This window comes from Rhinatrema bivittatum, chromosome 9 (genome assembly GCF_901001135.1).
Source record: "Rhinatrema bivittatum chromosome 9, aRhiBiv1.1, whole genome shotgun sequence".
Lineage (NCBI taxonomy): Eukaryota > Metazoa > Chordata > Amphibia > Gymnophiona > Rhinatrematidae > Rhinatrema > Rhinatrema bivittatum.
Genome location: NC_042623.1, coordinates 45,956,022 through 45,970,893, shown reverse-complemented (window position 1 = coordinate 45,970,893; position 14,872 = coordinate 45,956,022). Strand labels below are relative to the sequence as shown.

At 44.0% G+C, this 14,872-nt stretch overlaps 1 protein-coding gene across 2 annotated transcripts in view; it reads right to left on the bottom strand.

Annotated features, from left to right (window-relative positions):
- Positions 1 to 14,872, bottom strand: part of WASL (WASP like actin nucleation promoting factor) — a 194,370-nt gene that overhangs the window by 78,437 nt on the left and 101,061 nt on the right. For both annotated transcript variants that reach the window (XM_029615532.1, XM_029615533.1), the window contains exon 5: positions 4,852 to 4,875. In XM_029615532.1, the coding sequence (XP_029471392.1) occupies positions 4,852 to 4,875 (24 nt within the window). The remainder of the gene's footprint in view (positions 1 to 4,851; positions 4,876 to 14,872) is intronic.

Below are 14,872 nucleotides of genomic sequence, written 5' to 3'. Positions count from 1 at the left end.
GTGAGGTTGCCTTGCGCAGCTCATATCGTTTGCGCAAAGTTGTTGGTGCTATGTCCTGAAAAATGTTTATACTGTGGCCCTCCCAGAGCCAATTCTGTTTTCCTGCCGCTTCCAGAATTTGTGATTTCTGTTTAAAGCTTTGCAGACATATAACCAGATCGCGTGGGCACGATTCTGACCTGGGCCCCAGGGCACGATGTGCTCACTCTATTTTAACCTCTGCTGGCGTTGAGGGAGCCTCACCATCCGAATTGGTGTTTCCCCCAATGAGAAGCTGACATTTTTTGGGCCACATCCTCCGCCGTCGCATATTTCGGTGTATCAGGTACCCCTCTTATGCGGAGACTGCACCTCCAAGTCTTCAAGTTTTTCAGATAAGGTGGCTAGCTCTGTAGAGACAGAAGATTGCTGGGTCTGCATTTTATTTAAGGAGTCTCCATGATCATCAACCCGGGTTTCCATCTCATCGACCTGGGCCCCAAGTGACGCAAAGTCCTTGCGCATTTCAGCTATAGAGGATAGCAGCTTGGCTCTGTGTTGCTTCAGGTCAGAGCAAATTTCCAAAAACCATTCGCGAATTTCTTCCCTGGTCAGAGGATTAGACGCTGGAACCCAACTTGGGTTCCCCATAGCCTCGCCTCCGCCATCTTTGCCGCTCTCACCATTCGCAGGTTCCAAGGCCTGCTCCAGCCTGCACGCCATCTTCCTCTGGGAGCTCCGAGGCGAGCTTACTATAGGAAAAATGCTTTAAGTCCGTTGTCTTCATCTTGATGCCATGTTCGTGAGTCAGGCTAGCTCTACAAGCATTCAGTTTTTCAAAATAGATAGGATCACTGTAGATGGTTATAAAGGTTCTGTGATTGGGGAGCTCTGGTATTACACATCCATCCTGGTCAATGGCTGAACAGCGCCCCCCTGTAAATTATGATTTTATTGTTGATATAGAGAACAGTATACAATAAAACAAGATAGCAAGAATACAATCCAATGAAGAATGTATAATATTATAATAATAATATGGTAACATTTACCCTCCCCCCCAGCATCCAGAGATAAGAAACTGGTGGAGCAAAACAATACCCCTATTCATCGAAGCTAAGAGGTTAAAGCCTGTTACAAAAACAGAAGGAAAAGCAAACAATAAAATCACAAAAGGAATTAGGGTCTCCTAGATATCCATTTAAGGAATGGATCCCAAACTTAATGAAACCTAGAAAGCACAGGATTTTTAATAGCAGATAATTCATATAAAAAGCAAATCCATTCAAATTGACTAATAACAGTAGCAATGGTAGGAACAATATCCAATTTCCAACTAGAGGCAAGCTCACATCGAGCTGATGTACTAGTATCTGATGTACTAGTAGCCACTGATCCAGTGATATATCTAAAGGTAAATTCAAGAGCCAAAGAGAAAATCTTTTCCCAGAACAAGACAACTCTGGGAAAGCTCCACCACAAATGGAAGACGGTACCCCTTTCCCCACATCTCTTCCAACATAAATCAGACTTACTAGGGTAAGCTTTACTAATATGTACAGGAGTAAGATACAACCGCATTAATACCTTGTAGCTGTTTTCAGACAAAAGGGCAGATATAGAACAGCGTTTCATAAGAAAAATATTATCCTTATCTATCAGATTTCACCTTAAATCCCTGTCCCAAGCCGTACATACGTAGCTTGGGAGTATAAATCTCTATTAAGAAACTTATAAATATGGGAAATCATGCCTTTCAGAGAGTCAGCATGAATGCACCAATACTCAAATTGTGTTTTACCTAATACCAAATCTTCCCCAATCTTCTCGGCTGTCAGAAAATGACTAAGCTGAAGATATCAAAAACATCCCCACTTGCCAAATTATACTTGTCCTGTAATTCCTGAAAGTTGAGAAACCTCTGAATTCCCCAAATCTTTTTGAATGTTGTCAAATCAATACATATCCATGACCAAAAGTGGTGGGATGACATGCCAGCTGGAAAGGCAATATTATGGTTGATCGCTGAATTATAAAAATATGTATGGTTCTCAACTAAATTTAGTTTACATTGTTTCCACAACTTCAAGGCATAAGTAGTAGTTGGTGGAAACTATAACACCTGCGGCCACGTTGATCTAGGATGCCAAGGAAAAGCCCAGATGGCTTTTTTCCAACCAACGACTGCTCAATCTGAACCCAAAGTTTTGATTCACCCTTTCTATGCCAATCTAATATTGCTCTTAGTTGTGCAGCAGTATAGTACTACCAGAGATTAGGCACTCCCAACCCACCCTGAAGTTTATGCTGGAACACCATGCTTGCTATCCTAGGAGGTATGTTTTCATATGAAAGTAAATATGTGGCACTGCCAACATTTCAGAACCACAGAAGGTATGTGAATCAGGATTAGAATGAAAAAAATTAACCAGATCTAGGTAAAATGTTCATTTTTACAGCCCCTAAATGACCAAACCAGGACAACTTGTCTAAATCCTGATAGACTTCAGCAGAGTCTTATAATTCAACTCGAACAGATCCTCTAAGCAGTTACTAACACAAATCCCAAATACTTAATACTCTTTGGTGCCCATTTAAAGGGAAACTGTCGTCTCAACAAAGGAAGCTGATCCTCTAACAGTAAGATTAAGCAACTCAGACTTTTCCAAATTCAATTTAAAGCCGGAAACCCTATTAAACGCACCCAAAACTCAACCGCGCCCCCAGTGAAAAAAAGGGATGCGTTAGGGTAAATAAAATATCATCAGCAAAAAGAAATTTTGTAAGCTCGATCCCCCACCTTAACCCCAGAAATCTTCCCATTCTTCCTGATTTGGATCGCCAATGGCTCCAAAAATAAAGCTAATAAGAAATCAGAACATATGCCATTAACTTTAAAACAAGCCTTTGGATTAGAATAAAGCTGCTGAAGCCAAGTGATAAAAACAGACCCAACTTTCATTTTCTCCAAAACACTAAATAAAAAAGGCCAGTGCACTAAGTCAAATGCTTTCTTGGCATCTACTGAAAGCAAGACCGCCGGAGTATGTTGTTCCCTGACCCACCAGAGTAAATCAATCTTACGCACATTGTCGCTGGCCATTCTCCCAGGTATAAGCCCCACCTGATCCGAGTGTCCCATCCAAGCCTTAACCCTGTTTAAACGATTAGCTAAAACTTTGATCAATGTAGACCAGAGCTTTCCAAACTTTTCATGTTGGTGACACTTTTTAGACAAACATAATTTCACGACACGGTAATTCAGTCTACTAGTAAACCAGAGGTTAAAGGTTAAACGAACGAAACATATTTCGACAATTTATGTATGTTTCCTTAAATATATACATAAATAAAATGTTTCACGACACAACCTATCTCATGAAAACCTTAAATTTATATTAAAAATATATATTCCAAGATTCATGTTATTGTTATAATTTATGAGAAACAATAATAAAACAAATTGTCTGTCCCCCACACACTCATCTCTCTCCTCCCCCCAGCACATGTCTGGCCCCCACACACTCATATCAATCCCCCTCAAGCACATGTCTGTCCCCCCAGCACATTTGCCCCCCACTCACTCATCTCTCTCCCCCCAGCACATGTCTGGCCCCCACACTCATGTACCTCGTCTTTTTGATTGTTGCCAGTTAAGTGCTTCACTCCCTTCCATGATCACCAGACACTGCTGCTTGCAGTCAGTACTCCTCATGGCCAGGCCTCATTGGCAGCAGCCAATGCAAGGATGGCTGGGCTTGTTCCACCCACCAAGCCCCCCAAAAAAACACGATTGACAGCAAAAATCACCCAATAATAAGCAACCCATAAACTGAAAAAAAAAAGTGAATCTCTAGAAAAAAAAAAGCCCAAATTTGCGTCAGAGTTGACCGGGCTTGTGCGACACACCTGAACACTGCAGGCGACACACTAACGTGTCCCAACACACAGTTTGGAAAGCTCTGATGTAGACCTTAAGATTCTAGCCAAAGAAATAGGCCTATAAGAGCCACAAAGGGTCATGTTATGACCCGGCTTAGCCAAAATAGTTAACCCAGTGATATTGGCCCATGCTGACAAGGAATTGCCAACATGTAACGAATTAAATCACTTCAGCAATAGAGGAACTGCTGCTGAAGAAAACTTTTTTGTGAAAAAGGCCGGTAAAAGCGTCCAGTCCCAGAACTTTATCTATCTTCAAGTCTTTGATCACCTGCAATACTTCGCAAGGGTCCCTTTTTACGGCAGAGTGTGACCAACTAAAACATCACATTATCAAACTGCCAAACTCTTGGTTCTGTTACCTCTTTAAATTCTATATCTAGATTTCTGTTCTTTTGATTTATTTTTTAAAATTTTAAACATTTTAAATAAAATAAAAATTCCAATTATAAATGAGCTGACATGCTGGACTCTGAGTTCAGACTGCTGTTGATCATAGCAACAGCCAGCCCCAGATTTCAAACACGCATGTTTCCCTCTATCAGCTCTAAAGGAAACAGGGAGGATTCACCCAACACTCAAATGTGGCATTGGCCACAGTTCTGACTGACACAACAGCAGAGCCTAGACGGCTTTTGAGCAGTTGTGAGACAGCTTTCAAAAATACGGAATTTAATTTAAAATTGAGTATCATTTAGTTACACACAACTTAAGATGGGAGCTAAATGCCCTTTTTGTTTAGGAAAGGAATTAAACATAACCATATAATTATCCCTTTAAAGGAGCACAATTAAAGAAGAGACCTATATGATCTGAAAAGCACATACATCTCGATTCATCTTATTTTCATTCAATAAAAAGATAACACAAAGAACCCAGTTTAAAAAAAACAAACAAAAAAACATCATGATTCTTATAGTATGTACTTACCATTGAGGGGCTCACGTTTTCTCTCTGTCAAAAAAAAAAAATGAGAGCCATTAAAATGAGGTAAATCAGTCCTTTTAGTGAAACTGTGCAACTATATGAAACTGCATTTTATTTTTTACAACATTTACTAGAAATTTTACTTTGTAGAAAAACTACATGGTCAAGAAAAAGTTAGCATTCCCTAAGCTCCTAAGATATTTCACAGTTCGACAGATTTTTTTTACAAAGAAAATAGTTATTGAACTTTTATTTCAAGCACTATACACAGAACTGAAGCTGTGCACATTTTATCCAGGGAAAAAGGTAATCTGGCATTCCAATATGAGCTATTCAGCCATATTTTACAATGTAAAGAGAATTTGCTAGATTCAAATCTTTTGGCCCAGAGGAGCTTTATATACTAGAAAAGGCCAAACTGTTTAAATCATGATTCACAGTTTTAACCTTCTCCCATGAAGTGAATATTTACTATTTATTTTATTTACTAATTTTTACTATACCGATATTCAAGACAAAGTCTTATCATACCGGTTTACATCAAACAAGGGAAAAACCATCTAAACATGCAGAGAAAAAGTTACATATAACAGAGGCGAAGAGGTGAAGAACTCGGAACAAATCGGAATAGACCCAAAAAACATTTTAGCCTAGCATCTAGTGAGACTAAAGATCAAACAGACTGCACAATTTGATCTTTCTAGAATATAAATCCCCTCCATGCAGGCAATATATGTTCTGGGCTAAACGATTTGAGTTAAGTTCAATGTGAATTTCTGTATGGCATTTTTCCATAATTGTTTTATTATGTTTAGGGCTGTAAGCTTGCCATGGAAAATTCAAGAATATTGCACTTTGCTTAAAAAAAAAAGTGTCAAAAATCCTGAAGTCAAAGATGTATTTATGAAAGAAGCAGTTTTAATGTTTACAATACTTACACAGATTTAAAAGAAAAAAGGCATTTCCAAACAACTAAGTCTCAAATACCTATTTGGTAAATAAGTATTTGAGATTTGTTCTTCTGAAATGCAGAGAAACACCCTGAAAGAACAAAATGGAAGAATGTTTAAAGGGACTTTTAAAGCTAAAAAAGGAAAAGGCACAAATTTTAAAACATGCTTTCCATGACAATGGCAAACATACAAAAGAAGTACACAAAGCTGTAATTCAAGCACATGAAATGTTTACCCAGTCAGCTATTAATAAAACCTCAACTTTACAAAATTTAAGTAAAGATCTCCACCTAGTGGCTTAGCAGAGCAAGTTCCTGAATCCTTCAGTGGTATTAAAAAAATAGGAAAAAAAAATAATCTATGTTTGATTAACATGAAAGGATGGTCACTGTTGTAAAAGTGAAATTCTATTCAAAATTGGCTGGACGGGACAGGAAAATTCACACCTCGCAAGTTTATCCTTGAATGGTTGAAACCGAATACTACAGAAAATATTATGCAACTCCCAGGTTCCTCGGTCCCGATTTCCTTCCACAGATTTTTGATACATCGGGGAGAAGGGCATGGCGTATTTTATGCGTTTCTAAAATACACCTAGGTAGCCAAATTATGCCGCTGTTGGCCCTGAGGGGGAACCCACAATTTCCGGCGGGTCTTGACAATCAGGTGTTTCAACAATGGAGAAGCAAAGGATTGGAAAGAGTCTATCATTTTTTTGATCCTAGTACGGGAGTGTTCCGATGCTTTGCTGATCTCCAAGTATTCTATTAATCTCCCCCCGAAAGACTTCTTTGCTTTTTTTTTTTTTTTTTACACAGGCAAGACATATCCAGGCCTTATTTGGAATGCAACCACTGGAAATATCATGGGAGGGGCTTAGAGAGATTTTTAATCCAGGTCCCAGAAGGGGCAATTCCTGTTCCATGTTCTCGAGGGCCCTACAGAGCCTCCCCAGATAAGTCTGCCTTGTGGGTCATTCAAAATTAGAGGGTAATACAGGCCAATTTATATCTATCATTGGATGATATTGTCACAATTTTGGGGGAATGTTATAGGATATCTGAAAATGTAACAATGTGGCATACAGTTTCAGATACCCTATAACATTCCCCCATGCCTCGCCTGTATGTACATGCCTAGAACTAGACTGTTTGCAGCTGGATTATGCGTTTCCAATCTGTGTTTGAAATGCCAAAAGGAGAGAGGTTCTTACTTTCACAGTTTATGGGAATGTAACTAGTTGGTTCTATTCTAGGAGGAGGTGTTGAGCAGTCTGGGGCACATACTGCAGACGCCGATCCCTAGAGATCCAAAATTATGTATATTTCGACTAATCCAGGTCCCGTTGGAATACTTGTCAGCTAGGGCCGGGTCACTGACTGCCAGACATGACACTTATGCCATATGGAACAAATATTGGACATCCCTACCACGCTCCAAGCAAGTCCTCATTGCAACAGTTACCAAATATACGTACAAAAACTCAACATGTGTCTCCACACCCTGAGAGGGTGAAAGATAGAATCTGGCTCTTGCGGGGGGAAGGGGCTGGGAGAGTTCTGTCAGTTCTCATTGTTAGACATCAATATCTTCCGGTGTAATAAAAACCAATAAAGAAGAAAAATAAAAAAGTGAAATTCTTGTCAGGAAGGATTAATTTCCCTTAAGGCCAAGCACATGAGGCTTTACTGATTGATTCCAACTAATTTACATGCCTTCAACTTATTCATCATGACTTAATGTTTGTTCTGCTCCTTCCTCGTTCTTGACAATTCTATAACATGCAATTTATTCTTGCTATACTCCTAGGATTCCATAATCAGTATGTCATTTGTTTACTGAAAATTTACTCTGTGAAAAATATTTCCCTGGCAAGTCTCTCAATTTTTTCTAATTTTTATTTATATACATTTTACTAACAATCCAAGTAATTTTACTAACAATCCAAGTAAATCACTTAAACAGTATAGATAATAAAATTCAAGAAAAAAATAAACAGAAAAATTCAGAGGGAAGAAACTTTAGATCAAAGGAAATAATCTATAAAACTAAAGTTTTAACAAAAAGATGGCTGAACACTGATAGACTTCCTTAAGTTATAGCACCTTAAATTGGAGAAGAGGCAGCACCAGGAATAGGAGTCTCAGAGCCGTCTCTATACTGTTGCCTCAGTTAAAGCGAATAATCGGGACGAGCCAAAAAACACATACTTGACCCCCCTGAAGCTTTACAGGGGAAATTGAGCCGAAACAAAGCTCCCATTCGAAACAAAGTTCCCAATCGCAAAACACAAAGAATGAAGTAACAAAAGCCTCTTCCTTTAGGATGGGTAAATATGGACTTTAAAACCTTGAAGCAAGGATTCCCTGTTACCAAAAGATAGCTGCAAAACACAGTCTCAATCAGAATCTAAAACTAAAGCCACTACAAAAGTTACAGGAAATACAATGTCATCTACTGATACTTCCAACTCTGCAATCAAATTAATTAGATCCAAAGAGACTTGAGGTAAATTAGGATCATGCAAGACTTTTTGAAGGCAGATAAAAAAGCTTTGGAAATGGGAGGTATAGCAAATGTTGCTTACCTGATGTAACAGGTGTTCTCACAGGACAGCAGGATGTTAGTCCTCACAAATGGGTGACATCGAGGATGGAGCCCACCACGGAAAACTTCTGTCAAAGTTTAAACAGAACTTTGACTGGCCCCTACTGGGCATGCCCAGCAAGGCACTGACCCTGCAGCCAGCAGGGGTCTCCCTTCAGTCTGATTTTCAAAGCTACAGGCAGTGCCTAAAAAGTAAAAACAAAACAAACCCAACACCGCGGGGTGGCGGGCGGGTTTCGTGAGGACTAACATCCTGCTGTCCTGTGAGAACACCTGTTACATCAGGTAAGCAACATTTGCTTTCTCACAGGACAAGCAGGATGGTTGTCCTCACAAATGGGTGAGTACCGAGCTGAGGATGTCCTGACTTGCACCAAATGCACCCAACGACGTGCAACAGGCACAACAACTGGGGTGGAATTTGGGAAAGGGCATCCGCACCCTACCGGGAAGGTGGAAGGGTGTTGGTACATCACGTTGGAAAAAGGTTACGCAAGACAGATTGGCCGAAGATAGAGTCCTGTCTTCCAGCTTTGTCCAAACAATAGTGGGCTGCAAAGGTATGGAGAGAACTCCAGGTTGCAGCTTTGCAGATGTCAGGAAGCGGCACCGATCGAAGGTGTGCCACTGACGTCGCCATGGCCCTCACAGAGTGTGCTTTCACACGGTCTTGAAAAGGAATGCCAGCTTGCTGATAGCAAAAAGAAATGCAGTCCGCCAACCAGGAGGAAAGAGCCTGCTTACCCACAGGATGTCCTAACTTGTTAGGATGGAAAGAGACAAATAATTGAGTGCTCTTCCTGTGAGCAACTGTACGGTCTAGATAAAAAGCTAGAGCTCGTTTGCAGTCTAGGGTATGCAGAGTCTGTTCCCCGGAGTTGGAGTGGGGCCTGGGAAAAAAGATAGGTAGTATGATGGATTGATTAATATGAAACTCAGAAACTACCTTAGGTAAAAATTTAGGGTGAGTGCGGAGTACCGCCCGGTCCTGCAGGAGCTTAGTGTAAGGCGGATAGGTAACTAGGGCCTGCAATTCACTAACCCTGCGAGCTGAAGTGATAGCCAAAAGGAATAACACTTTCCATGTGAGATACTTTAATTCACAGGAGTGCAGAGGTTCGAAAGGAGGTTTCATTAGACGACCAAGAACCAGGTTAAGGTCCCAAGATGGGGCCGGAGGACGTAAGGGTGGCTTCAGATGGAGCAAGCCTTTAAGAAAACGTGTTACCAGGGGTTGTACTGAAATAGGGACACCCTGTACACCTTTATGGAAGGCGGCTACCGCACTGACATGCATCCTAATGGAAGAGGTCTTTAGACCGGATTCTGATAGGTGCCATAAATAGTCCAAGAACTTAGAGATTGGACAGGAAAGGGGATCAAGGGACTGAGAAGTGCACCATGATGTGTACCTTTTCCATTTATATGAATAGGATCTTCTGGTAGAGGGCTTTCGTGAAGCTATCAGGACACGAGAAACCGAATCCGAAAGGTTAAAGGGCTGAAGGACTAACCTTTCAACATCCATGCCGTCAGGGACAAGGCCTGGAGGTTGGGATGGAGGAGGCATCCGTCGTTTTGAGTGAGCAGATGCGGATCCGTTCCCAGAGGGATGTGCCTGCGGATGGAGAGATCCTGGAGTATGGGAAACCACGCTTGGCGTGGCCAGTGGGGTGCTATCAGGATCATGGTTCCTCCGTCTTGGCGTAGCTTCACGAGAGTCCTTGACAGAAGAGGAAGTGGAGGGAATGCATAAAGCAGACCTGTCGTCCACTTGAGGGAGAAGGCATCTCTCGGCTGAAAGTGTTGGCTCCGAATGAGAGAGCAGTAATCGTCCACTTTGTGGTTCTGAGGGGACGCAAAGAGGTCTATGCGGGGAAAACCCCACTTGTGAAACAGAGAGGTCACCACCAGAGGATCGAGTGACCACTCGTGTGGCTTGAAGACACGGCTCAGCTGGTCTGCCAATACATTGTCTACTCCCGGCAGGTAAGTGGCCCTGAGGTACATAGAGTGGGAGAGGGCTTCCGCCCAGATCTGCGCAGCTTCCTGACACAGAAGGAAGGAGCCTGTGCCTCCCTGCTTGTTTATGTACCACATGGCCACTTGGTTGTCCGTCTGGATTAAGATTATCTGATGGAATAGATGATCTTTGAAAGTTCGGAGTGCATAGCGGATTGCGCGAAGTTCCAGGAAATTTATCTGGTGTTCGGCTTCCTCTTTGGACCATAACCCTTGGGTTTGTAATTCGTCCACATGGGCTCCCCAACCGATGTGAGAAGCGTCGGTGGTTAGGATTACTTGCGGATCCGGTGGAAGAAAAGGTAAGCCCTGAAGGAGGTTGACCTGAGTTGTCCACCAGGTTAAGGATAGGCGCAGGGCCTGTGTGACTGTGACTATGGAGGACAGAAGCTGAAAAGCTTGAATCCATTGGTGTCGTAGAGTCCATTGTGTTACTCTCATGGCTAGTCGGGTCATGGGAGTGACTTGAACCGAGGATGCCATGTGTCCTAGGAGAATGAGGAACTGGCGAGCCGTGGCAGTGTTTTGAGACTGGAGCTGGCGAGCCAGGGATATTAGGGTGTGGACCCTCTGAAGAGGAAGGTAAGCCTTTGCCTGCAAGGTGTCCAAGTCTGCTCCAATGAAGGATAAGGTTTGAGACGGGACTAAGCAAGATTTCTCGTAATTGACAAGAAACCCTAAGGAAAGGAGTGTTTGAATTGTCAATTTTAGGGAGGATTGAGCTATGTGTTGGGAGGAGGCCCTGATTAGCCAATCGTCCAGGTAGGGGTAGACGTGGACACCTTCCTTCCTTAGGAATGCTGCTACCACTACGAGACATTTGGTAAAGACTCGTGGGGCAGAAGCCAGACCGAAAGGTAGGACACGGTATTGATAATGGTCGTGGCCTACAAGAAACCGCAGATATTTGCGATGGGATTGTGTGATCGCAATGTGGGTATAAGCGTCCTTGAGGTCGAGAGAGCACAGCCAATCCCCCTTTTGCAACAGAGGGAGCAAGGCGCCCAGGGTTACCATCTTGAACTTTTCTTTTTGCAGATACTTGTTGAGGGCCCGAAGGTCCAGAATTGGACGTAGCCCCCCTGATTTCTTTGGTATTAGGAAGTATCTGGAATAGAATCCCTTCCCTTGTTGACAAGGAGGGACGGGTTCTATAGCATTTGATTGTAGAAGAAGGGATACTTCTTGATGTAATTGAGTGAAATGGCTGGTTAGACTCCATGCCTGAAGAGGCGGGGAGTCTGGCGGAAGTGTTATGAAGTTGAGGTGGTAACCCTGTGCGATAATTGCTAGCACCCACTGATCTGAGGTGATCTGTTTCCAACGGTGTAAGAAGTGGAACAGTCGACCCCCCACAGGGATGTGTGGAAGAGGGAGATGGCATGTGCTCAATACAGGGAAGTCAAAGGCCCGCCGCAGGCCCAGGAGGTGGGGCTACAGTAGGTCTTTGCTTTCTCGGCTGACGAGGCTGAGGCCTGTTAGAGGACCTTGCAGGACGAGCCCTAGTTGACGGAGGGTAGTAGCGACGTGGTCGAAAGAATGACTTCTTAGAGTCCTTCTTTTGCGGTTGCTTGGAGGTCACCTCAGGTGGGACAGATGAGAGTTGTTTCAACGTCTCATGGTGGTCTTTTAACTCCGCCACAATCTGTTGAATTTGCTCTCCAAACAAATTGTCGCCTAAGCAGGGCAAATCAGCAAGACGATCTTGGACTTCTGGGCGAAGGTTGGATGACTTTAACCAAGCCCAACGTCTGGCTGAGATGGCTGTGGCTGAAACCTTCGTGGAAGCATCGAATATGTCATAGGCAGTCCTAATCTCATGCTTCCCTGCCTCAAATCCCTTGTGAAGAAGGGCTTGAAGCTGTGGTTGGTATTGGTCCGGCAACGTGTCAGCATAGTCTTGCATCTGCTTAAAGATGGCTCTGTTGTATTGAGTCATGTAAAGTTGATATGAAGCTATGCGTGAAATCAACGTAGCTCCATGATACACTTTCCGTCCTACACTATCCAGGAACTTGTTGTCCCTGGTAGGTGGGGTAGAAGAGTGCGGCTTAAGACGCTTGGCCTTCTTCTGCGCGGACTCAACCACAACAGAGCGATGATCCAGTTGAGGCTTTTGGAAACCTGGTGCTGACTGGACAAGGTATGTGGAGTCAGCTTTCTTGTTAACTGGGGACACTGATGAAGGAGATTCCCAGTTTTTCTTGAGCAGATCCAAAAACACCTGGTGTATAGGGATGGAAGCGATGATTTTTGGAGCATCCAGAAATTGAAGTAGTTCCATCATCTGGTGTCTATCATCAGCTTCAGATTGTAGTTGAAAAGGTACAACTTCTGACATTTCTTTCACAAAATTAATGAAAGATAGATCCTCAGGAGGAGATCTTTTTCTACTCTCTGTAGGAGATGGTGGCGAAGGCAGATCTGTGTCAGAAGAGGTATCATCATCATCACCCCAGGTATCGTAGGGATCATGTGTGGCTTGTAGCCCTGATGGACCTGGCTGAGGCTCTGAAGGCATCGATGGAAACAGAGGTGGAATCGGTGCAGTAGGTGGAACCAGAAATGGCATCGATGGCTTCGGTGCTGCCGATGGAATCGGTGCCTGGCGCGGAATCGATGGAGCCGAAGGATAAATCGGTGGAGATATACCCGAAGGTACCGATGGAACTACCCCGGAAGGGGGAATTCGAAACGGTGTTTCTCCTGCCGATGAGAAACCAGTCGGAGACGGTGGTGTTGTCGATGGCACTGGAATCACCGATGGAAGGGCCGTCATGAGTGCCTCCATGCGGCTCAGTAGCGGTGCTAGCGCTTGTATCAACGGCTCGGTGGTCGGTTCCCTCCTCGGTGGCGGTGCCGGTGTCGGTGGCGGCACTGGAACCGGTGCCGGAGACGGTGCCGATGGAGGTTGTAATTTCTTCATCGCTTTCTCGATGGCCTCCTGGACCAGCCGGTCCAGTTCTGCCCGGAGACCAGGGGTAACCATACCCGGCTCGACGGGAGAGGGAGGCTGAGGCAGGGCCGGAGGGACCACCGTAACCGGTGGGATCACGGCCCCCACACCCCGAGAGGGTGAGGGTTTCCTCGATGCCGGCGAACGAGACGTGGAGGGCATCCGGTCTGTTCGCGGCTTCTTTGTCGGTGGCTCGGCTTGAGCAGAGGTCGATGGCTGTGGATCCTCGACAGGCCGAGACTTATGCCGTCGATGGCGGTGCTTTTCTTTCCGATCCCCTCGCCCATCCGGGGAAGGGACGGGAGTCAACGGCCGAGAAGCGATCGATGGCGGACGGTCACCGGAGGGTTGACGATGATGGTACAACTTCGACGGTGCCGGTTCCGATGACGTCGATGCTATCGATGGCGTTGGGGTTGGTGCATGGAAGAGGAGCCCCATCTTCTCCATCCTGGCTTTGCGACCCTTGGGTGTCATTAAGGCACATTTGGTGCAAGTCAGGACATCATGCTCACTACCCAAACACATTACACAAACCCTGTGGGGGTCTGTGATGGACATAGTCCGGGTACAATCCGGACAACGACGGAACCCCGTTGCCATGGCTGAAAGCCAAAATTTAGGCTGGGGATCGGTAAGTGCCCACAGGCCTCGAGGGCCAAAATCGACGGCAGTCGATGGAAGAAGGCAAAAAAACTTACCGGGTTCCGTAAGATGACTAAAAAATTTGTCGAAGGGAGACCCCTGAGGGGCAAATTTTCTTAGGAAATTAATTTCCAAATTCCTGTCAGGAACGTGGTTAGAGAGCTCCTTTCACCGCGTGGCAACTGCTGCGCGGAAAAAAGAAGACTGAAGGGAGACCCCTGCTGGCTGCAGGGTCAGTGCCTTGCTGGGCATGCCCAGTAGGGGCCAGTCAAAGTTCTGTTTAAACTTTGACAGAAGTTTTCCGTGGTGGGCTCCATCCTCGATGTCACCCATTTGTGAGGACAACCATCCTGCTTGTCCTGTGAGAATAAATTTTCAGGTATTTTCAACACTTCAAGAAAATATAACCTCACCATTTTAACAGGAGAAACATTTTTTTCCTTGGAAAATTAATAAGCCTGTTTCTTCTTCTAACATTTTATTAACAAGGTAAAGATGACCATTAGTTAAAGAACCTGTAGAATCTTGAAGTACATTAATTCCTAATACCAGTCTCTGAACTTTTTGAGATGTAGCAGTAAACCTGTTACTGTAGCTAGTCAACAGCCATATCCAAACCTTGGTATTTGGCTTACAAACTGACCCAACTGAGAAGAAAGCTTAGTCGAAGCCTCCCAAAGTAACTTGCGGTGGTCTAATATGGAGAAAAGATTAATAGCTCTGACGAGACCCGTTCCACTGACCTCGAGGAAGAAGAAGCCTCAGATAACCGGCAAAGCCAGCACACCAGCAGGGTGCTGAATGCTTTCATGCTGCAAATATCGCAAGAGTAACCTCAGAA